Genomic DNA, 24,530 nt, shown 5'->3' with positions numbered 1-24,530 from the left:
TCTCTCTTACGATTAACGTAATTGACTAAAGAGAATGCCAAAGGAGATAATTGCTTAAGTATATATAAATATATGTATATACGTATATACACGTATATATATAAAGATTTCATTGAAACTTTTAACAAATGACATTGTTTTGCGGCATTCTTGAGGTACATGGAGTATACAAAATTAATATATCTGTATAACTCGTAGATTCATTGTTAGAAATATGTATGTACATACATACATACATACATACATACATACATACATACATACATACATACATACATAATATAATAGGCTTTTATAATATAGAAAACTATAATAAATGCACGTTTTAGTTGTTATATAGGAAAATAAGGAATTAACATTTGAGATCAAAGTATAATTACTATATCGTTCAAGATTTCAATTGCAATCATCGCTATTAATTTAAATACGAATCAGTAATAACAGATTAAATTTACGATAGGAGTCACTCTTTTTATATAAAAATTTCTCATGGAATGCAATAATATATTATATATAATATGATATATTCAATTATATTTGAATTTAATTTTGCGAAAATATAGAAAGGAAATGTCGATGGGTTTATCCACGAATAGAAATAAATTTTTATCGATTTTGAAAAAATCAAGAATAAATTTCCGAAAAAACAAGCCATTAGGCATGTATCTATGTACATACATAAATAAATTACAAATATATGTATGTGTGTACATCTTAGGAAATTGATTTAGAAATATAACAAATCGTTACTTAAAATTCCATGGGATCCTCTCTCTCTCTCTCTTTCTCTCTCTTTCTCTCTCTCTCTCCCTCCCTCCCTCTCTCTCTCTCTCTCTCTCTCTCTCTCTCTCTCTCTCTCTCTCTCTCTTTCTCTCTTCTGATTGAGCCCTATTACATATTGTAAATATAAAAATTGCCCGATCGAGAATCAATGGAGTCAGCTTTTGGGCTTACGTTTCGATTTGTTTTATTTCTAATAAATAAATTTTCTTCAACGTAAATTTCTCTTTAATTTGTCAACTTAAATCGAAGAGAATGAATGCACGTTACGGTATTTAAAAACGATCTTTAAAAGCTAATGATGAACGTATAGAAAAAAAGAAAAAACAAAAAAATTACGTACTAAGTACGAAATTTTGTTCTCCATTATATGGCGCAATTAATAGTTATAACTTATAAAAAATAATTCGAAGTTGGCACTGCCGACACTACGTTGCTAAGACCTTTTTATCTTTTTCACTTTTCATTAATCTTTTTCAAGTACGCGTTGCATATTACATATCACCATAATAATAACATCCACGTCGCTATTTTTCTTGTCGATTAAATGTAATGATGTATATAATATATATATATACTATATATTTACGTACCAATTTTTAGTAAATTTATTTCTTTTATTCCTAAGACGTATGTATTATCCCTACTATGGTGTAATGCTTACGCTTTCTAATAATCTAGAAGAAACGGTACATTATTGTCTGCGGTGGTTTTCTTTTTTTTTCTTTCCCCGATTATTTCTCATATATACAATTTATTTATATCTTTTTTTTTTTGGTACTTGCTTACGTAACATAGTCATGGAAAGCTCAATGGTATAACCACTGGTATTCATCGAGTACAGTTTAATGCGAAGGATCGTAGTTACTCCGCGATACTCCTGAGGATCTTATAATCACAATTGATTCTGTCGCCGTAACAAAACGTTTCGTATAAATTACATATTCTTTTAAAAAAATATCACCGATCTCCTGTCGCACATATACGCATGTATTTTGTCACGTACATATTATATAGGGAAAAAAAAAAAAAAAAAAAAAAAAAAAAAATAGAGAAAAAGAAGAACAAAAATAAAGATCAAAAATTAAGAAAAAGAAGAAAACAAGAGAAATAAAAGATAAAACTGATTCGAAGGGCTATTACATTAGATCGCGATATTATTTATTTAATAGCGGTCGTCATTTTTTAAGGAGAATCATGGAAGCAACCGTTGGCCTTCGGTTAAGAAGATTTCGTTTTTTATATTCGAATTATTATCTTCTATATAGTACGTTATTAATCGCCTTCGACAGTTAGGCAAGCTCGGTCGTTCACGCAAGGCATCGTATGGTGCTTATTAAATCGTTGCTTCAACAATCGTTAACAATTTTCTTATCTCTTTTCTCCGCTCTTATCTTCTCTTTCTTTTCTTTTTTTTTTCATTTCTGTTTTTGCTCTCTTATTCTCTCTTTCTTTCTTTCTTTCTTTCTTTTTTTTTCTTTTTTTTTTCTTTTTTATAGGATTACAATAATTTAGATTTAAGGAATAACGGAGCTTCATTTCGATTCATCAAAGCGACCTATCAGCTTGCACCGATCGATACATCTATCTAATTTTAATTATTTAGTGTACATATAATTTTTGGGGCAAATGTGGAACGTCAATATATCTATATACAGAGTGATTCATTAGAAACCGATTATCCAAATATCTCTCTAAATAAATATGAGAGTTAGGAAGGTAATCTCAGACAATAAAATTATATAAATTTTATTATCTGACATTATTATTCTATTATTCTCAATTCGTACCAGATAAATCAGATGTTTAGTTTTCTAATGAACCAACTTGTATATCGTGCGTTAGATACGCGTTATTGTCTTTAAAGAGCTTCCTGGCATATTCTTTCGTTTCTATATCGTAACGTTTTTCAAACTAAGTAGATACGATATTTTTATTTATTTATTATTATTTTTTTTTTTTTGATCGAAGAGAGAAGAGGGAAAAAGCCGCAGAAGTGTGTGTGTGTGTGTGTGTGTGTGTGTGTATTTGTGTGTTTACTTATATGTTTTAAAGCATTTCACCGTGCATTTATGTAATAATAATAACGATCATCTGAAAGCAATAATCGCTTATTCTAAAATATTATAGCCAATAAATTCATTTAGCCACACTTTTGCTCTAAGTATATTTAATTATAATCGGTGTTAACGAAGGAACAAACACGAGAGATTTGATAGATTTGCGCACGATAATCGAGTGTAATGACTCGTGCAAGACGACAAAAATATGAAAATATAATATGTACTTGGATAAGAAGAAAGAACTAAATTAAAAGATCGATTGTATGAAAAATGAAACAATTCAAATATGACACGATTCTTAAGAGAGAGAAAAATCGAATTCGATTTATGAACGAGGACGGTAAAGAGAAAATGTAAATATAGAATCGTCTTGCACGCGAGAGTTCAAGAAAGAGATCTGATGTATAGCGATCATGGCATAGTATAGCGATCAATTAGTACTATATCGTATCGTATAATATTACGTTATAATTATATAAAAATATATTTCTTAATTATTAACACTATAATAAATGAGTATTATATAAGCATCATATTTCTTTCTCTTAATATGGTCACGATGCCTGTCGCGGATAACCGAAGCTTCTATGTACGCGTATGAGGAAGTACAAGACCCGACATTATTCGTTATTGCCGAATGTAATGTCGTTTTGATACATAATTAATATATATGGTATCTTCTTCTATTATCTTCTCTTTTTCTCCATTTATTTTTCTTATTTCTTATTCTTTTTTTTCTTTTTCCTTTTTTCTTCTTCTTCTTCTTCTTCTTTGTTTGTTTGTTTTTTTTTTATCATTTTTTTTTTCAATAACAATATCACTTATCGTTTTGTTGGCGCGTGTAAATAAAAAGTCGCATAAACTGTTATAAAATACACATTCGCGAGTATTATCAATATCTATGGAGTTTCTTAATTTTTACTCCTGCGCGTTTGAGCGAATAAAATCATATAAATGACATAATCATTTTTTTTCGTCGTATAGTGTATTGGAAGCATTTAATATCATACGTATGTAGATCTTATTATCGGGCCTCGAAATTTCGGTAATGAAATTATTGCGAGATTATTGTCGTTACTTTACTATTATTATTATTATTATTATTATTATTATTATTACTATTACTATTACTATTATTATTATTATCATCGTCGTCGTCGTCGTCGTCGTCGTCATCAATTTTTTTTTCTTGCCTTTTCCTTTCTTTTATCTTTATTCGTCGTCGCTATTTATATGTTCTATATATCAAGTTTTGCAATACTTCATCGGCAAATTTTGATCGATTAATTCGAATGATTTATCGATGAGAATGAAAGAAGTAAAAATAAATAATGAGAAAATAAAAAGATCGCCCTATAAATGACTTACTTTGCAAAATGACTTTCTTTTTCTTTCCTTTTGTCTTTTAACTGATCTTGTAATAATACATATACGCATAGGTAAGTATATATAAATATATTTGGAAGGCGTAGCGTGATTTCTATTGCGAACGACCATTGAAAATCGACTAAAATTTTGATTTAATAATCGTAAGACCATAAGTACGTAATGGAGACGACGTTCTCGCATGACATCATTCACCGATTTGCAAGGCCCTTTCGAACGGCGTTCGATAATATCGTGCGTGCTGTTTGTTGTCTGTATCTATAGGAAATGACTCACTTGAGTATTCGTATTTGAAATATTTCTCTCTCTTTCTCTCTCTTCCTCTCTCTCTCTCTCTCTCCCACCTCTTTGCTTTTAAAAGACAGTTTAAGAAACTTGTTTCCACAGACAAAATTGTATAGTATAAATATCTTCGAAGAAAGAAATTGATATATATGTATGTATATATATACACACACACATACGTACATACATATATATATATCATGTAATCATGTCACTGTATTATTTGTTTTAAGACTATGCCAGTTTGTACTTTAACGTGTTTTTGTTTTCTTTTTTCTAATCCTTCGAAATAAGACAGACATTTCAAATGACGAATTTTGAGTGATTTATCCTATATATGTGCAGACGTACACGCACACACGCATACACGCACAACACGCATACGTTTTCTCTCTTTTTTTCTCTTTTTCTTTTTTTTTATGTATATATATATATATATTATATATATATATAATATATATATATATAATGTTCATATATTATAATATAATCATTCTGTAGATTTAAAAGTTACTTATAATGCGAGTTCAATAATATACAACGATCCAATTTTATCGTAAGCTCCATTAACGATCGTTCAATTTCAAGTGTCCTTCGTTCTGTTACTTTTGATCCTCTTTGATAATAGCGACGCGGAATAATTTATTCATTTCAAGTGATCGCTCCCGTTTTTTGTTCTTATATTCATTTCGACTTAAAAAGAAAAAGGAGCTCATTTATAGCGAGAGGAGTGAAACGATGAGTTTTATAATATCTACATATTAATTGTAAATATATAATCTTTTGTTGATTAAAAGAAAAAACAAAAATTAAGAAATAAAAAATAAACAAAAAAAGAAAACCAAAAGAGTCACAAAAAAAATTACATAGATATATAAAAAGAAGATCAATAATGTAATTTCTGATCGACATAATATGCGTGTCTTTATCGTAACTCGTATGCGTTTGTTATATTTCAGATATATATGAATCTTCGCGTTTAAAAATGCGAATGGACTTTTAAATATCACACTCCCCCAGGCGAACGTAGCTAACGAATTTGTACATTAATTAGTTTCCTTATTATTGTCATGGTATATATAATATCTTGTTAATAAAAATACTAAAATATTATGTATATCATATCTTATAGTATATATATATTTGTGTACCGTGTTTGGTATATGTATGTATATCGTGTATGTGTGTTATATATACACACACCTTTATGTGTATATATGTGTATGTGTGTGTGTGTTATGTGTATAGAGAGAGATTATTGCATTATGCATTTTTGGTACCGTTACGTTATCTTATTTAGCGTATTCGCCGATACGCATATTCATTGGTAATTTTTACCTAAATCATTAAATTTGGTTGCGTATCGAACGAGTTTGCTGAGAACTTGGAAAAGCTCAAGTACATAACGATCCAACCCAAACGAGGGATGGTATCGTTCTCTCCTCGTGGCACGATTACAACGAACAGGAATACGAGAAGAGTTTAGTTTCTCGTGAAATCTTGAAAATGATTGACAAAACAAAAATCAAAGAAAACGAAAGGAAATGTAGCGCAATAGCTTTCCTTTCTTCGCGTTGATTTGATCGAGAAAAAAAAATAAACAAAAAAAAAAAAAAAGAAACACGTCGATGGATGTAATACTTGATTAATTAGAAAAATTAAATGCGATTTTTCTGTTTGAAAGGAGAAAGAACCGTACGTACTCGGCCAACGAAGCGGACATAGGACGAAGAACGCTCGAAAATTTACTCTCTGTATGGTTTACAGTAAGAGTAACGGTGATTCATATGTTGGCTGTAGGAGCCGGAGTGAGAAAAGCGTTTGAGGCACTTGGAGCACTGAAAGGGTTTCTCGCCACTGTGCAACCGCTTATGTTCGGTTAGATGATGTTTGTGCTTGAACGCTCTTGGACACTCCACGCATTTGTACGGCCTTTGCCCTGTACAAAAAAAAAAAAAGAATCAACAATTTTATGCGATAATAAGATGTGTAATCGAATTTAAGATTAGACGCTATTTATTCGGGTCAGTATTTATAATAAAATATCAGTATGTAATATAAGTGACGCAACCATGACGTAACCCTGACACTTAATTATTTATACTGACCAAAATATTCATATATATCGATCATTACTTACCGATAATTAATAATTAATACTAATCAAGTAGATAGAAGCGTTTAAGATTTTACATATTTCTAATCTTTCTTCATAAAATGAGATTCGATATATTGTATGATAATTCGCATAAAAGTGGATATATGTAGACGGATAAAATATCTTTTTTAAAGTCCATGGACTTACCGGAATGTTCATACTTGTGTCTCGCGAGAGAACTATGTTTTGAAAAAGTCTTGTCGCAACGATCACAAAAATAAAGTCCTTGCTCAGTATCTGCTGTGGTAGGCGGTTCGATTTGAACTGGATTCTCATTCTCCTTTTTTGCGTTCCCATGATTTTGATTCTGGAAAGAGAAATTTTAGTTGCGTGTGTCGTCAATTTTCAAGCGATCAGTCTAAAATTTTTACGATGTTACATCATCTGCGTACTTTCTTAGATTCGGTTTAGTCAATTTGTTGTTTAAGAAAGGAAAGTTTTACGCACACACGGCATGATTCAGTTTAAACAGAATCGAAAGATATTCCCTTATAATAGTAATTAAAAAAGACATTAGATAAATACCTTTTGCGAGACGTCGACCGTCGAAGGTGTACGTTTCGTATCGATAGAATCGGTAATTTCTTCGTCTATAACAAGAGGCGAATCCTCGAGATCGTCCGTGTCTGGATTTGGAACAGTAGAATTATCCTCCTTTTGTTCGCAAGGAGAAGCAACGTTTCTGTTGGAGGTATCACCATCTTTAACGAGCGATATCGTAAGGACATCTTTCTTTGACAAATCCAATGGTTGTTCTATCGTAGTTTGATTAGTTGGATTTGAAAGAGGTAATAACGCTGGGATCTTCGATTCTCTGCGATCTCTGGCACGAGAGTTTTGGAACCATACCTAAAAGAATGACAATACGAGTTCAATGAGAATAAAAAATTGAATGATAAATAAATATATATAAATAACAGAGATAGACAGATATACATTAGATAAAGATAGGTCTTTACCTGGACGACACGAGTTGGAAAATTAATATAATTCGCTATCATAATAATCTCTTCTTTCTTTGGTCTTGGATTAATAGCGTAATAACCTTTGAGAACAGCCAATTGTTCGTCATCTATCAATGACCTCGCCCTCACTCTCCTACCATTTTCTGTATGCGTTTGATTCCCATCTTCTTCGTCATCGGAATCCGGCTCGGAACTATCCTCGGCTTTCCTCTTGGAAGTTAACCTGGCAATACCATGGGGCTGATTAGCATCTTCAAGTTTAGCAGCCAAACCTTCGCTTTGCGAGTCGTACTGATCCGTTACTGACCAATCAGGATAATGGGTCATCTCGCTCGATACTTCGCTATCCTGGTCCTACACGACAAATATTTATATTCAAATATAAATAAATGATATGCTCGGAAATGTTTGAAACAAATTTGAACATCTGGCTTAATAAGAATATTCAGGATGATTTTCTTCAGAAATCGATCATAAAAAAGTATAGATATAACACGATATAGTCATGAATGATTCAAATTTGGAAGATATAAACATACATATGTAATGTGGCTGTTAAATAGTCATCATTTCAACATTCATTTCATTTTAAATATTACGTTACATACTTGATAATCGTCTTCGAATTCTCGTTTCATAGTGGCCGGTGAGGTAGACAATTTTTTTACATTTGCTTCTAATAATTGCTTCGTGACAGAGGTATTGACAGTTTCCAAAATACGTCGTACAACGTCCAACCCCTGCGATTCGATCGGAGCAGGTGATTCCTTCCCTTCGGTACCTTCCGTACCCTCTGAATCCGCTGTCGATGGGCTCATCGTCTCTCGATGACTTTCGAATTGTTCGGCAACTTCGTCAAGTCGCTTGGAATGCAGTTGATTTAATATCTTTCCCAATGAGGATTGAAGGAAGTAACTACTAAAGCCCATCATTTGGGGTAGAAGACTTGGCACATCGTAAATACCTATAAAAGCAAAAAAGAATGTTATTTGAAATTCAATACCTCTTTATTAATTGAGAGGACAACAACATTCAGATTTTTTGCAAGTGAAAAATTCGTGTACCATATATGAAATATATCAAGAAATAAATAGTTTTTTGTAGCAGCGATAAAAAATGGAAAAGTTAACTTTTCTTAAAATTTTCTATCGAGTATTTCTATCAAAAAGACGAATATATTTTATAAAAATTATGCATATATATAATTAAAATCGATCATTTCTTTGAGTGCGATTTATATTTTAATTACAAGTTACACTTATTTAAAGATTTATACAATCATAAAATTCAATATTAAGATACACATAATACAACCAGATGCATCAAATAGATATATTTGATTTTTGTTAAAATAGTTAATGAACAATTTGTAATTTTTTATCGCTGTTATAAAAAATGACGATTTTTCCATTCTGTGTAAACAATTATTCGATATTAAATATCATTTAAATGCTTTTATCGTAATACCTCTTGTTAATATGTATGCAATTTCCTTACCTCCGCCTTCTCGTATTTCTTGATAGTCTGAAGGAGAAAGCTTTGGCAGTATCGGTAAAAAAGTATTGTTGTTCGCCGCGAGAAGTGTATCTTCGCGACGTCCAGGAACCGATTGCGTTGGGGTTTTCTTCGAGCATTTATCAACATTACTTATACTGCTTTGTCTCGATTTCTTCAAATTTACGATTAAGCACTTTTTGGAAGTCATATGACTCGAATAAGAGCCAGAATGTGAAAATCTCTTTCCGCAGTTGTTACATTGAAATGGTTTTTCACCGCTGTGTATACGAAGATGTTCCTAAATAATATGAAAGATTTAAGTCGAAAGAAAAGTTCGTAGAAACGATCGTGTTCGCGTACCTTAAGGTGATGTTTAAATTTGAAAGCTTTCTCACAATGGGGACATTTGAATTTTCGAAGCACAGCACTTTCGTCATGGCTGATCATGTGCCTTTGTAGTCGATAGACGTTAGCGAAGGTCTTGTTACATACTTTGCATGACTGTAACGAAGGTAAATAATATCATGGTTAATGTAACATAGCGAGAAATATAATAAGAGAATAAATAAGAGAAATTTGTCTTATTTAAAGCTCACCACTTGAGAAAATTGAGCGTTTGGATCGTTTTTGTCGACCGAGTAAAGCGTCTTGTGAGCGTCCTCGATATGAAGTTGAAGTACGTGCGCGTCCCGGAAGAGTATGCCGCAGTGGGAACAAGTTTGGCCGTTTTCTCGTTTCACCGTCGATCCTCCCTCGTTATCATCGCCGCCTCCGCCTCCGCCGCCACCACCACCACCACCACCACCACCACCACCACCACCACCACCACAACCACCACCGCCACCGCCACCGCCGCCGCCGCCGCCATCCTCGTCGAGTACGGCCGACGTGGCTTCAGCGGCACAGCCTTCGGCTGCCGTCGTCACCGTCGTCGCTACGTCCGCACCACCTGCTTCGTCCTCGCTGCAATCTAAGTATACACAAAGTAAGCGCAAATGCGCTCTTTCGGATAACGTATCATTAATAAAAAAAAAAAAAAAATAAATAAATAAATAAATAAAATAAAATAAAATAAAAAGTAAAAAAAGAACAATACAAAAAGATCATCACTACGAAGTTGCAAAGTCGCGTGCAATTCTGGGAGGGTCCATTGTCATTAGTTACGACGCATCTACGTATATACATAGATACCTATACGAAAGCTATATAGAGGCTGGTATCTATATAATACATGCACATGTAATATATATAAATGCGCGCGCGCGCTCGCACACACATATACCCATCGGTATCCCTTCTCTACCGGTCTTTCGCACGCGGCTTCGCACGGCACCCTGTACACGACGCCCTACACGATGCCACGCACGCGTCGAGCCGAGTACCACGACGACACACGGACCACGAGGGGAAAAATGACACATGACCGTGAGTCCGCTCGAGCCTGCATAACTTTTTGGTCCGATCATTGTGCCAGCAGGGATTCAAACGCTGCTCCCACTGTACTATCCCCATTCGTGATCATGAACCATTTTACGACTTCGATATCGCGGTAGACCTTTTGTACCTATGAGAAGCTACCTTATTAACGGATCAAACAAGAAAATCTTCTAAAGTTTCACCTTCCTCCCTTTTTAATACCTATCGATGGATTTAGGTATGTATTTATATCTTCTTCTATGCCTTTTACTTTGGTTTAATAATGATTTCACTATTAAAACACGAACGAAACGCATTCTTATTCTGACTAACTTTCGTTCGTGTTCGTTCATGAAACGAACTTTGATCAGCGTGCAGTCCGATAAGATGTCGAAACGGGTCACAGCCGTGACCTTTCCAGCCTTCCTGTCAACGGTTCGTGGATCATTCGTTCTTCGTTGCGTCGCTCGCAACGTTACGTTATTTCTCAAGAGCTTGATTATATGTATATTAGCAATATATTTTTGCAACAATACGAAACAAAGTATAAGAAATATTAGATAACGCTTCGGAATAAAAAATTAATTAAATACCAACGAATGGATTAAGATATATATATATATATATATATATATATATATATATATATATGTGTGTAGAGAAATGTCATCTATAAGATCATCCACCTTTGTTCTATTTATTTATCAATGACCCAACTATTGATTTTGTTTTGTAAAGTTATCGCATAGAAAAGAATATACGTCCAAGTGTTATATCGAAAATTTGCGAATTATGAACCGACCTAATCAACAAAATTGTTTTTTTATCGATGAAAAGTAACATTTTTTTTACGATTGTTTCTTTCCCTGATCCATCTCAATGATCGAAGACGATGTTTTTACCAATGATGTCGGTGGAATGTGGAAAATGATATAAGCAACTTGCATTCTAATACGTAACACGTCTCGGTTATATGTAGATCATGATCTTAATAGACTATAGAACGAAAACAAGAAGAACCAACGACTGAGAGAATATTACGAACTATCGTAACGATTACATGATCGATGCCACTTTCTCGAGAGCTATACACGAGCTCGGATCGTTCACCAACATTATCAGCTTCGCTATGATCTCGCGTTATTTATCTTATTGCCGTTATCTTAAAGAGAATTAACGTTCGGACATCATGTTTTTCGCCAGTCCGTTTCTGTCTCCCTAAAATCTAAAGTTACGGAATGATCGATTTACGAGAAGTATTTCTTCTGTTTGACCATTTCGATCATTTTCTCGCCTAACTGCATTTACATATTTATTTAAGAATATCAAATTGGACGATCGTAAAGTACGATAAAAAACGATAAGAAAATCTATTTCGAAGAAATTTAATTAGGCTAGAAATGAAGTATACGTAACACGTTCTTTTACCAATGTTTTTTCATTAAAGTTGCACTTATTAGGAAGGAATTTCTGCGGTCGGCGATACTTTCTAATGCAACGAATCTTCATTTCGTCATTTCCATATACTTGGATAAAAAAAAAAAAAAAAAAAAAAAAGAAGATAGAAATTCTTCGTTGTGGCCACTTATCCTCGTGGTCATGGATAACCGCATATCTCGTGGTTTCTATATTTCATTGAATTTCTTTCGAGTTCTCTCGCGTGACACTTATGTTAGTAAATACAATTTATAAAACAATTTCTCGAGAAATTTTTACAAGTCCCGAACTGAGATCGGGATGAAATCATCGAGACCCTGAAAAGCTCTAATTCCTATTCGAGTCTCAAATACAAAGATGGACCAGAAATTCCTAGTCTTGTAGTTTAACGATTTGAAAAAAGAGATAATTAAGCAAAAAAGTCTCGAAAAAGTGTAATTGATATTTAAATTGACCCAGTAACTTTTGGCCCATCCTATATTTCGATAAGAACGAACGTAACATACGTTTACTTCGAGACGAATACTTCTCCTTGTTTCGTTTCATCGCGCAAAATAATATCGTTAAGAGAGAATGAATCTATCAGAATAATCTTTTAACGTCTGTCCTGTCGAAAGAAAAATAAAATAGAATAAACACTAGAAGCGTGGAAGGGAAACGAAAGGGTAAAGGTTTTAGAGATAGATGAAAGAAACGTCATAGAATAATTTGCTTTTTCGAAATTTAAGAAAAAGAAAGAAAAGGAAATAAAAACAACAGAAAGGAAGAGTATAGGTATGAGAAAAAGTTGGATGGTAGCCATGCCCTTAGACGGTGACGAAAAGATGGGCGCGCTTACGTCATCAAGAGCGTCGAGAAGAACGGATGGCGGCGTACTGCCGAGTATGGACTGCTATAAACTTATGGAGCAACCAGAGTAAAGGCGCGTTTGCACTCGAGCAGCAGCTCAAACTTGCTCTCGAGGATATCGTGCGCGCCACAACGAACAAGGATATAAACCGTGCGGCGCGTGAGCCAAGTAAGTAAACGCGATTTCTCCGACTGAATCCAAAGAGAGGTCATTGAGCCTGATAGGGCGCGGTCGCCATCTTCCATGACATTAAAACTATTTCGATGCCTTCCTTTTCTTTCTTTCTTTTTTTCTTTCTTTCTTTCTTTCTTTCTTTCTTTCTTTTTTTTCTTCATTCCTCATGACAATTCTGTTATTTAGATATGTATTATAATATAAAATATAAACAGACAGGTATGTGTATGAAATGTAAGACATAAAATAATATAAATATAATATGAAATATATAAAATATACGCACACGTTTATACACGTATATAGGTATATATAGTATATGCGTGTTTTTTTTTTCTTTTTTTTCTCTTTTTTTTTTTTTTTGTTTAAAAAAGAGTAAAAAAATTTCAAACTTTTAGATATACCTCTGTATATCATAATTATTTTTTTCTTATTATCGCTTCAGTCATATAGTCGTGATTATTCGAGCAAAACTCGTGCAGGATAAGAGGAAGCTCGGTTGAAATAATCAAAAAAGAAATGTATTGGGAATACAAATGTCCGTAAGTAAAACGCAGAATCGTTTTATTATCAAAAACGAAAGACAAAATAATAATCGTGAAAGAGAGATAACTCGATGCGATATCTCATAAAGAAAATATTTGCGCGTTTCTCAATGAAGCCTGACGTATTACATATGTACCTATGTACTAGTCAATATACCACGTATATCAGCATACGACGTTTATTGCGATGTATGCAAAATCTAATCTTTTTCATTTGTTTATGTGCCAAATCGTGAACGAAGAGAGATATTATTACTAATACTAGTCTAATTAATACTAATATGTTATCGTCGATGATATTTGTTCATAAGTTATCTTCTATAGAATGTAAATGTCTTTTAAAACTTCACGATAGCAATTTTTGTTCTTTTTTTTTTTCATTCAAATATGTATATCGGTTAAATACTAAGTAGTCGAGTAATATTAATAGATTTCTACAGAAATGCTTTGTCGCGATTTTATACACAGATATCACGTCAAATTTGACGGAGAATAAATGATAAAAAAAAGAAAAATCTGCATGTTTTTTATTCAATTCATTGATTCTGATTCTATGCAATTTTATGTATCTTTGTACTCGTTATAAATATTTTTTGTAATGATTGCAATGTACTATTATACGTTTTCATTATTTAATAATCGTACCTACAGAAAGAAGTATACCACAAAAATTAGATGCGATGATCCGAAACAAAAATATGTATTAAAATAATCGACAGTAATATACTCCATTGAAATGTATGATGTTTTATAGATTTCGTATACACAGAATGTATGTAGATATGTATGTAAACTAGTATAACTTGTCATCTCTTATGTAACGTAAGATTTAAAACTCTTTTTAATATTTAATACTTCATTATAATATTGAAAGTATAATGTAATATATATGTAACATATATCCCTCTGTAATTTGACTCGATAAAAAGTCCATCCAAGTATATACGATTGTCTAAATGAATTTATCACTTAATAAATATGCGTAGTATATATAATCGATGAAGAGCGTTAAAAATATATTACAAAATCGGATTTGATACGTAGAATTCAATAAAATATTACGTAAAATAGCGTTAAATTATGAAAAACATGTGTAAAACGATACGCTTGTTATCTCATAAACAAGAATGCGTAATACGAAATAAAGAAAGTATATATTTTTAATATAAATCATTGAAAAGTTTCATGTAACGATGAAAAGCTATCATTATTCTCAGGTGTTTGATCACTCTCATATTTGTTTGTTACTTAGCAATGATCACGATAAATGATCAAATTCATGGAAATATATGATAAAAATAAATCATCTTTTGTTATCTACGCGTATACTTGGTACGCTGACATCGACTTTTCTCAGCAGGTCCATCGTCGTTTATCATTTCAGAGCTGAGTTTCCGTTCGACAAAGACAACACCGAGCATACAACGATCATTTCATTTTTGGGAGAACGCAATTAATCTTGAATTAAAATCGCGTAGCATAAAAAAATTGAAACTTTGCTCTTGAAGAAACGACAAATTAAAATGAAAAATTTAGTGAACGGGCCAATAAAAATTCCGATTCGTTTTGATTAATTATCTCTCTTTGAGTTTGATATTTTCGAAGAAAACTCTCCTGCCATAGATCTTTTGAGGTCATCGGGTCACTGTGTTCACACAGGAAATAAGGAGCACGTTACGGAGAGTAGCAGCGTTTCAACGAAATCGAAGCGGGGGCGCCTGTTTTTTTTCTTTTTTATTCGGATATATCTTGGTTCGCGGTGTGGAAAGGTCTACGACAAGTGGGGATGGAGGAGGGTAAGAGTGTCCTACGTTGCATACGTTGCACATGCGCTTATAAAACGAGAAAGAGAGAGAGAGAGAGAAAGGGAAAGAGAAAAAGAGAGAGAGAGAGAGAGAGAAAAAGAGGCAAGAGCGTTGCGAGACAAAAATACGTATCGCATCTCTTTGGTGGTAGCAATCTAGTCAGTAGTAAATAGAAGATAGAGGTTAGACAGGAAAAATTAGAAATCCTTACCTTTGAATGTGTTCCGAACAAGAGTCATGCTCATATTCGCGAAAACACCGATCGGTATTGCGTTTCGCGCGTGTCACTCTTGTTCGTTGCCGAGGACAACGAGGACGCGAGACGCAATCCAAACGACGATATCCTTCCTTCCTTCGTGGCCACGTAATCTCGATGTCTGTTCAAGAATTCGTCCAACGACGTTTAGTGCCGCAGCCGCGCAGCATTCTCGTGCACGTATTCCTTTACTTCCGACGAAACTAGGAATATCTTTCGCGTTCGCCGTTTTTCTCACCTATTTAATGAGTCGGAAACTCGGAATATACCGGCCGGATGCTGTTCTCTACACGCACTATCGATCACTTTCTCACTCTTTTCTTTTCTTCTTCTTCCTTCTCTTTACGTCTATCTTTCAATTCCTTCCTTTCTTTCTTTTCTTTCTTTCTTTCTTTCTTTCTTTCTTTCTTCTCTCTTTCTTCCTCTCTTTTTTCCTTTCTTTCTTCTTCCCTTTCTCTAACGAGCTCGAAAAGTGTTGACAAATTTTCCGAATAAATTTCTCTTCTTTTTCTTCGTCTTCGTCTTCTTCTCCTATTTTATATATATTGAGGAGGAGAAGGCGAAGGCAGCGACGACGGCGACGACGATGACGACGAATGGGAGGGTGTCGCCTCACGTGGTGGCGAAAAAGAGGCCGATCTATCGAGTTACTTTTTCACAATGTTTCCCGACGACGACGACGACGGTGACGACGAAGACGACGACGACGACGACGACGATGATGACGATAACGACGAAGACGACGATAGGAGAGAAAAGCTTCTTTTGGAAATAGACGATTACGATGGGACTGATCTAACGGCGTTAAGAGACAGCTTCTTAAATGAGTGCAAGATGTTGCTGGTCCTCCGAAAGGCGCCGTGCGTAACTCTCAGGAGAATGATGGAGAGAGCGGGGGGAGAAGAAGGAGATGCTGTCGTCGTGAAGCGAGAGGAAAGACGAAGAGAAGCGCGATGTCAATGATTCTGCCGTTCGTTTGTTCCACCGCTTGGTTCTTCGTTCCTCGCGTCTGACCTATCTCGAATGGGCGGGACGCGATGTCGCCGCACGAAAACGCCACCGCTTCGCTCGCGTGACGCTTTTCCGCTTCTCTCAGGTGCTGACCTTCGCACCGAGCTTGAAAATCTTATTGGTTCTCTCTCTCTCTCTCTCTCTCTCTCTATCTCTATCTATCTATCTATCTATTTATCTCTATCTATCTATATATCTCAATTTATCATTCCACTATTTGGTTTTACGAGATGACCGATCGATCGCATCACATCCTTCTAGATTGAACTCGCCTTCGCGTTTCTCCACCCCGTGCTCTCCCTTTTTCTGTCTGTCCCTTGCTGTTGATCGACACCTTCCTTTCAATTTATCTCACGTTTACGTTTATCAAAAACACGACCACATTTTCTTCCCTTTTCTTTTCTTTTCTTTTCTTTTCTTTTCTTTTTCTTTCTTCCCTTTTTTTTTAGTTGTCACTTCTCCTCGATGCAACCTCACTACACTCGCGATTTAACGACGAAAGACGACGAGCAACGAGAGAATCGGAGAATGTATAGACACAATAATGAATATTTGAAATTTGATTTCACTGGCTTTCGCGAGAAGGAAAGCTTTCTTCAATTTTTTATTTCATTCTCTTCCTCCTCCTCCTTCTTCTTCTTTTCCGCCACCTCCTCTACCCACTAATTACACTTGTTTCTCTTCTTTAGGTATTTCTTTTCTTCCTCGCGTATAAAGTTTAAGGAAAAAAAGAATAAGATCTTTTGGGAGGGTAGGTTGGAAAGGGGGAAATAGAAGAGAGGGAAAAAAAAGAGAGACAGAGAAGAGAAGGAACGAGGGAAAAAGCGAGGATTTAATGTTCGATGTTAGGGCATGGTAAGATCGGGCGAAACAGAAGCGTCCGTTTTACACTAGCTGACTCGAAGCAGCGAACACCGGTAAACGCGCTCCCAACTAACACACATTGGAGAGGAAAGATCGGGTACTGCTTTGGAAGGTTACTATAGGATGGGACGGACGATGATGGCGGCTGTAGCGCGGAGGAGCCACCGCCCCCGTGGCTTTGCTCCCCCTCTGTGCCCCTCTTTAGCCGGCACCGGCACCGGCACCGCCACCACCCCCACCTCCACAACCGTTACCACCACCGCCACCGCCACCACCACCGCCTTTTCCCTTCTCAATATCGTATCGTCGAGCGAGTCGGCGCACCACGTTTACCCCACTCCGCCTACAATCTCCCTCCTCTTTTACCTTCCTTCGTCACGACGCGAGTCCCTCCCGCCACCCGCCCTAAACCAAAGAGACCTACACTCTCTCTCTTTCTCTCTCTCTCTTTCTCTCTCTCTCTTCTTCAGGCGCCTACTCGGACGTCGTCCAGAGTCTACGACGTAGCTAACGGCAGCCTTTATCATCCTCGCCCAAAGTCCCCGCGCGCAAGTCACGCATCCTACGTCGACGCCTTCTCCGCCACTGCCACCACTACTGCCATCCTTTTCTCCTCCACCTCCACCTCCACCACCATCGCCACCTTTTCTCCTCCACCTCGTCACCGTGGCGTCACCGTGCCGGCACGGCGTCCCTAGCCTCCGTCGTCCCTAACTACGCGAGAGTTATACCTCTCAACTAGACTTTCTTCCTCTCTCCCTCTCTCTCTCTCTCTCTCTCTTTCGCGCACGCTCTTCCTACCTATCTATCTATTTACTCTCCCGTCCTCTCTCTCTCTTTTACAATTTGACAAACCTACGTACGATCCTCCTCGTCATAATCTCTTTCTCTTCGCGGTATTCCGATCTTTTTCATAATTCTTTCTTTTCTCGAGCATTTGAAGAAACCTAACAGCTACGATCGATACCATCTGCCGACTGTAAGTCGACTAATTTCTTATCGGATGACGTACTCGTTAACCGGAAACCGGGATATCGTTTGTTCCCTACTTAACGGATGCCTTGCTCCTATTTTTCTTATCTACAAGGGAGGATGTATAATCATGGATACGGTTCATTTCTCTCTTTTCATGTCCGGTGGATCAACTTGCCTTTAAATTATATTCAAAATTCTACAAAATTTATAATCTCTTTTTGTAACTATTATAGAAATTGCAAAGAATCTAGATAAAATATTTTTCTTACGTTAATCTTTAATTCGATATTCGTAGTAAATACGTATTCCTGTTTATCAATCAAATTACCAAGCAACATTGGTACGCATATTCCTTAATTATAAGCATCTCTCAAATTTAAAACTCGAGATCGATTTACTCTTCCTCGCTGTTATAATAATGAAACAGCGTCAGAATATGATAACAATGAATACAAATACACGATTAATAATAAGACTATATATGAGAACGGATAAGAATCTTTAAAATTAATAAAAATGCAGTCTCATATTATACATACTATCTTCGAGAAGAATTCGAAACGATTAGAACGAATAACGAAACCTTCTTTTTTTCTAAACGTTGCTACAATCCTATGAGATCGTTGACCTCATTTACCTTAGTGTTGGAACAGAAAAATAATATCTTTCTTTGAATTTATTGATAATATAAAAATGAGGTTTTCGTATATTTCGAGATATACGTTTCGATAGAACGTAGTAAATCGTTACGTATACGTTTGTAGAACAAAATGTGGATTCTCGATCAGTTCGTACGGCACTGAGAAAGTTAAGGCTTAAAGCGACGACACAACGTACGAGGATGATAAGGGAGATCGGAGTAGAACGAAGTCGTGTAAGGAGGAGACACAGAGAGTTAATGCGCGCTCGCGCTTCAGCGCATATTATAGAGAGTGCGGAGGACGGACATAGAGGTGTCCACAGTGGGGATCGCGAGACTCCCTTCTAGCTCATGGAGGGGTATCTCCCTACGCACACTGTGCCATAGTCATTGCCGGCCACTCTGTGAATCCCTTTTTTGTTGCCGCCCATTAGACTTAACCACGGCGTGATTCGCAGTCAGCGGTGTCTTCTTTATCTTTGCCCAAAGCAAAAGTCTTTGCGATTACTTCTCTTTTGCTCTTTCGTTCATTCGTTTGTTCGTCTACTCGCTCGCTTACTCGCTCGCTCGAACTTTATCGTCCTCGCAATAGATACGCGTGAATCACACGCGCGTGTGTGTTTGTATGACGCTTATTTTTTATCGTATGTGTATTATGATAAATATTAACAATGTACCAAGTTTAAAGTCCTCTTCAAACGTAATCAAACTCACCTAAATTGGTCATCATTAAAAAAGATTATTCTTTGTATTTCCTACCGACGACAAATCGATCTATACACATTCCCTATCTTTCGGATTTCTCCGTTTATAATATTGTATTTTGCATTACAAAATATAAGCTCGAGCGGATATCTTATTCTATTGATCGTTCCAAGCGAAACGTGACTTTCTATGTGTACAATTTGAAAAGGAAATCTCGATTCGAAGGTTCATTTCTATGTCAAGTAAAAATATAACTTTGTCGAAGAAGAAAAAACAACGGTAGAGATCACATTTCAGATATACTATTAATTTCGTCATTTACTATCGACAAGTTATCTCAAAAAAAAAAAAAATAAATAAATAAAAGAAAAAAGGATGAGTGAAGAATTAGATTAGATACATTTGAAATTATTTAATCATTAAATTAACTCAAATTAGATAAATCACAAAGTCAATATTTAAATAGGTATATGTTTCAAGCGTATCTATCTATTGCATATTTCAATGTATTTCGTGTGTGTTACTCGATAAAGAAAAAAGTCAAATAAGATCCACTAAGAGCTACAATATAATCGGTATACGTGAGAAAAAGGGAAAGAGTGATGGAGTGGAAAGAGGTAGAGGGGAGAAAACTAAAAAGGGAAAAAAAGAGAAAAAGAAAAGTGAGAAGAATGAGGGGAGTGGTAGAAAAGGTCAAATTTCACGAAATTTATCCGGCTTTTACACCGACCATCGTAAGGTTAATAAGTACGAAGGTTTGACAATTTGTTCATAAGAATGGATTGGCAGGTACAAGTATACGTATATAAAGATACAATGAGTAAACATCTAGATATAATCGTAGTGAATAAGAAAAAAATCGACCGGATCCGTAAAACTGAAAGCTCGAAGGACAAAAAGCTGACCTCTTGAACAACTGTACACCATGTGTGCACCACTTGTGCCTTCTCTTATCCTATTCTTTTTCTTCCAAACTCCCTTCTCCCTTCCCCAGGTCTCTCTTCTCTCCTCTTTTCTCTCCCCCTCTTCTGAGAGTCTTCTGTTTTTCTCTTCTATAGTTAAATAATGTTACTAATAAAATAATAAAGAGAGAGAGAGAGAGAGAGAGAGAGAGAGAGAGAGAGAAAGATTCTCAAGCGAATAAAATGATTAACATTAAAAGTGTATCAATCTTACTACCATAAAAAAGATTACATGTTCTCTCGTTGAACTATAGTATTCAAATATGTATTGCATAACGTTATTAATAAAACACGTTATATGTGTGTATATATATATATATATATATATATATATATATCGTGTTTAAAAAGGAAGATTATTAAGAATGTTACGATTAAAATAATCTTATCTTAATCTTAATCGTGCGTTATAAACTAATAAAAAAGATTAGAGTTAAATGCGAGATATACGACATACAAGTTGTAAATTGTACCAAAGGTGGACAGATTGAATGTGGATCGAACAGTCCTCTCTTACTCTCGAGAGACAGCACGAAAGCGGGAGAAGAAAATAAACGCGTGTACTTTTACCTACATATATACTCCTGTGAAAACGACTATGTACGGTGGTCGCCATATGGACCATGGAGCCTGGGGGTCCAGAAGAGCGTGTACCTTCATCTCTATTGCCGAATGCCGACCAGATTTTATGGTCCTAGGTGCATACATACGTGGAGTAGAATTAGAAACGATATTCCTCCCTTCCCCTTTAAAAAGAACGATTCTCCAAAAGCGAGACGGCACGAGATAGAATGCACATGAGTCATCGATACTTTCTGCGTACAGTTTTGTTCCCAGGAAGCTTTGTCTTTTTATTTTTTTAGATATATGTATGTATATGTAATATATATATATATATATAATATATAACGTAATTATATATATAGTATAAAATATATATAAGAAAGTAGAAATGATCAATTTTGATGATACTTTAAACATGCTATATATACAAGATTGAAATCTATGAAATTTATGGATATATTAAATTTGTACAAAATCGTTCGATGATAAAGATTTATATAAAACTCATTATTTCTTTTTCATATAGAATATTAATTTGCTTTGTAAGTAATTGATAATTTAGAAAACTTCGTTTAATTTGAGATAACTCACTCAATTTCAAAGAATTGTCTAAATGTAGAATATTCATATAATTTGAAAAAAAAGATCTACTGATCATTTTCTTTTATCTTTTCTTCTATTTTTTTCTTGCTAGCTGATATTAAAATGTCTGTAATAATATATATGTAAATTCGCGCGAATAAAAACTTTGAATACAAGAAGGAATAAAAAAATTTTTATTGGATATTTTTTTTGTTCATAGACATTCCTAAATATATTAATATTCCTTTAAAATAGAGGAAAAATTTCTATTGAAATATAGAAAAGTTATAAAAATAATATTAAAATACTAGATCGATATTTTTCATAATCAAATAGAAAGAAAAAAAAAAAGACGGGGTGAGTGAACGGGCGTACGAACAAATAGCTTCCAATCTGTTCCATCCCTTTGTCGGAAGGATCTGTGCCGCGTGTGCAAATCTACCCTCTGAAGCACCATTGCCGTTCGCCGTTCGCCGTTCACCGCTCATACTACCCCTACACATGCCTAACACCTGAGCACAATGGAGACACGATTTGATCCCCCTATGAATCCCCTCGTTCTTTTCTTTCCACCGCGCTTAAATACTGACGCGAATTCGCGTTCTCTTCTTTACATAGAATTATCTATTATACGTATATACCGTACGTAGATGCACATACATGCACACCGTTTCTAATACTTTTTGCATATCCTAAAATGTATGCTAACTTCAAGTCAGATTATTACTTTGTGTAGATACTATATAAAAGACAAGTATATCTTAAAATATTTTTACAATCTACTTGTAAAGATAACGAAGAGAATTTTTATAAAAAAGGGAAAAAAAATAATTGTACAAGTAGAGTACATATATACTCTTGCAAGTATACATTGTAAAGATATTTTTATATAAGTAAATTTATATTGTAAAGATATTATTTGCAAACAAAACTTCTATATGAGATATTCTTTATTTTTAGAATATAAAAATATATACGCGATGCTAAACCAATCAATATATATAGCTTTTATCTACTTTCATCAATCTTTTTTAAAAAGTCTACACAATAAATTCTCATGATAGATTTAACAAAAAATGACTCACATATCGTAAGATCTAAATTTAGTGATGAATCTATCCGGTAAGTTTAAATTTCATGAATCTATGTGGGTCCGACAAGAAGTTATTCCAAGCCAATATAACATACATATCTACCTTTAAATGCTTCTAGGTGCACACGAGTGATTCTTAACAAACATGCGGGTACCGTGCTGAGAATTCCATTCTATTTAACCGTAATTATTTAATTGACGATCTTCACCAGCATATTCACAGAGAAAACTGGACGTATATATATCTGTATACATACATACATATGTATATATATACCGATGATCCAACTATGATACAACTATGCTTTATAAAAGAAATGTAACGTAAAAAATGAGTAAAAGACATCTTACAGAAATATATATATATATGTGTGTGTGTATAAAAGATGAAACAAAATATGATTATCAAAATAGCAAACTTATACTTTTTAAGAACGATCCAACAATAAAGCTTAATAAAAGAAACGTAACATAAGATACAAGTAAAACATATTTGTTGTTTGCCATTCCCATACAAATGGGAATATCAAACGATAAAAAATAATATATATATATATATAATACATAATAATAATATATATACATATTATATATTTTATATATATACATCTACATATAAAAAAAGAAAAACCAAAAAATATTAAACTATGATTACTAATTCAGTATCTCAGAAAATATATTTTTTAAAGTAGTGAACATATTTTTTGAGGACGATCACAATTTGGCTAGTTGCTCGTTGGGTAATCAATTGTTGAGACGAGAGAGTAGGTGGGGTGAAGAACAGAGAGGGAAAGAGAGAAAGAGAGAAAGAGAGAAATAGAATATCAGGGAGGAGAAGGGGATGCTGCCACGTGGCTCGCGAACGCTTGAACCAAAAAGAAAGAGAGAGATAAAGATAGATAGATATAGAAAGAGAGAGAGAGAGAAAGAGAGAGAAAGAGTCGAAGCAAACTAGAAAGGGGAACGATTGGCACATCGTGCATATCGCCGTGCACACCGTCGTCGTGCCCGTCGTTGGTCCATGCAAGTTACCTTTACTACGTTTACCATTCTCTATTGTGTATGACTACGATACGAGAGTGCGCAGGGGAGTCTGCAAGTGAGATCGCATGAGTCATCCAAACGAAGCTTCTCTCAATAGCGTAGGCAAAATCTTTGCGAGATATTTACGAAATAAGAGTCAGATTAATAATTTTTGTAATTCTCCATTTCTTTTTTTTTTTCTTCTTTCTTTCTTTTTTACATCTTATCCCCCGTGTCTTTCATTTCTAATAAGAAAGATTCTAAAAGAATTTATCGATTATAATTCAATGAGAATATATTAGAGTGCTATTGAATGAATACTTATAGATATAACATATGACAGTGTTCATGTAATATTTTATGCCGATTATTAGAACATTAAAGATGACAAATCGTGGCAAGTTATATTGATTTTATATTAGAAAAGATAACGTTATTATTATGTAATTTATTGTTAGAGAAAGATATAAATAGTATTCTAAGATTCAATTTCT

General features: G+C 34.6%; 1 protein-coding gene across 2 annotated transcripts; it reads right to left on the bottom strand.

The window, feature by feature from the left end:
• Window positions 1-1,232: 1,232 nt before the first annotated feature.
• LOC122632349 (zinc finger protein 1) lies at window positions 1,233-17,660 on the bottom strand. Of its 2 annotated transcripts, XM_043819058.1 has the most exons (10): window positions 15,573-17,660; window positions 9,731-10,104; window positions 9,495-9,635; window positions 9,135-9,432; window positions 8,246-8,601; window positions 7,945-7,991; window positions 7,632-7,860; window positions 7,198-7,521; window positions 6,820-6,979; window positions 1,233-6,453 (listed from the first exon to the last, which is right to left on the bottom strand). In XM_043819058.1, exons 1-10 carry the CDS (start codon window positions 15,604-15,606, stop codon window positions 6,260-6,262), a joined length of 2,157 nt encoding a protein of 718 aa, XP_043674993.1. In that variant the 5' UTR covers window positions 15,607-17,660; the 3' UTR covers window positions 1,233-6,259. The 2 variants fall into 2 exon arrangements, with proteins under 2 accessions (XP_043674993.1, XP_043674992.1); XM_043819057.1 differs by having other exon boundaries at window positions 7,632-7,991; window positions 15,573-17,658.
• Window positions 17,661-24,530: the final 6,870 nt, after the last annotated feature.

This window comes from Vespula pensylvanica, chromosome 10 (assembly GCF_014466175.1).
Source record: "Vespula pensylvanica isolate Volc-1 chromosome 10, ASM1446617v1, whole genome shotgun sequence".
NCBI classification, from domain to species: domain Eukaryota; kingdom Metazoa; phylum Arthropoda; class Insecta; order Hymenoptera; family Vespidae; genus Vespula; species Vespula pensylvanica.
The sequence above is the reverse complement of the archived record's forward strand: the minus strand, read 5'-3'. Positions and strand labels throughout refer to the sequence as shown.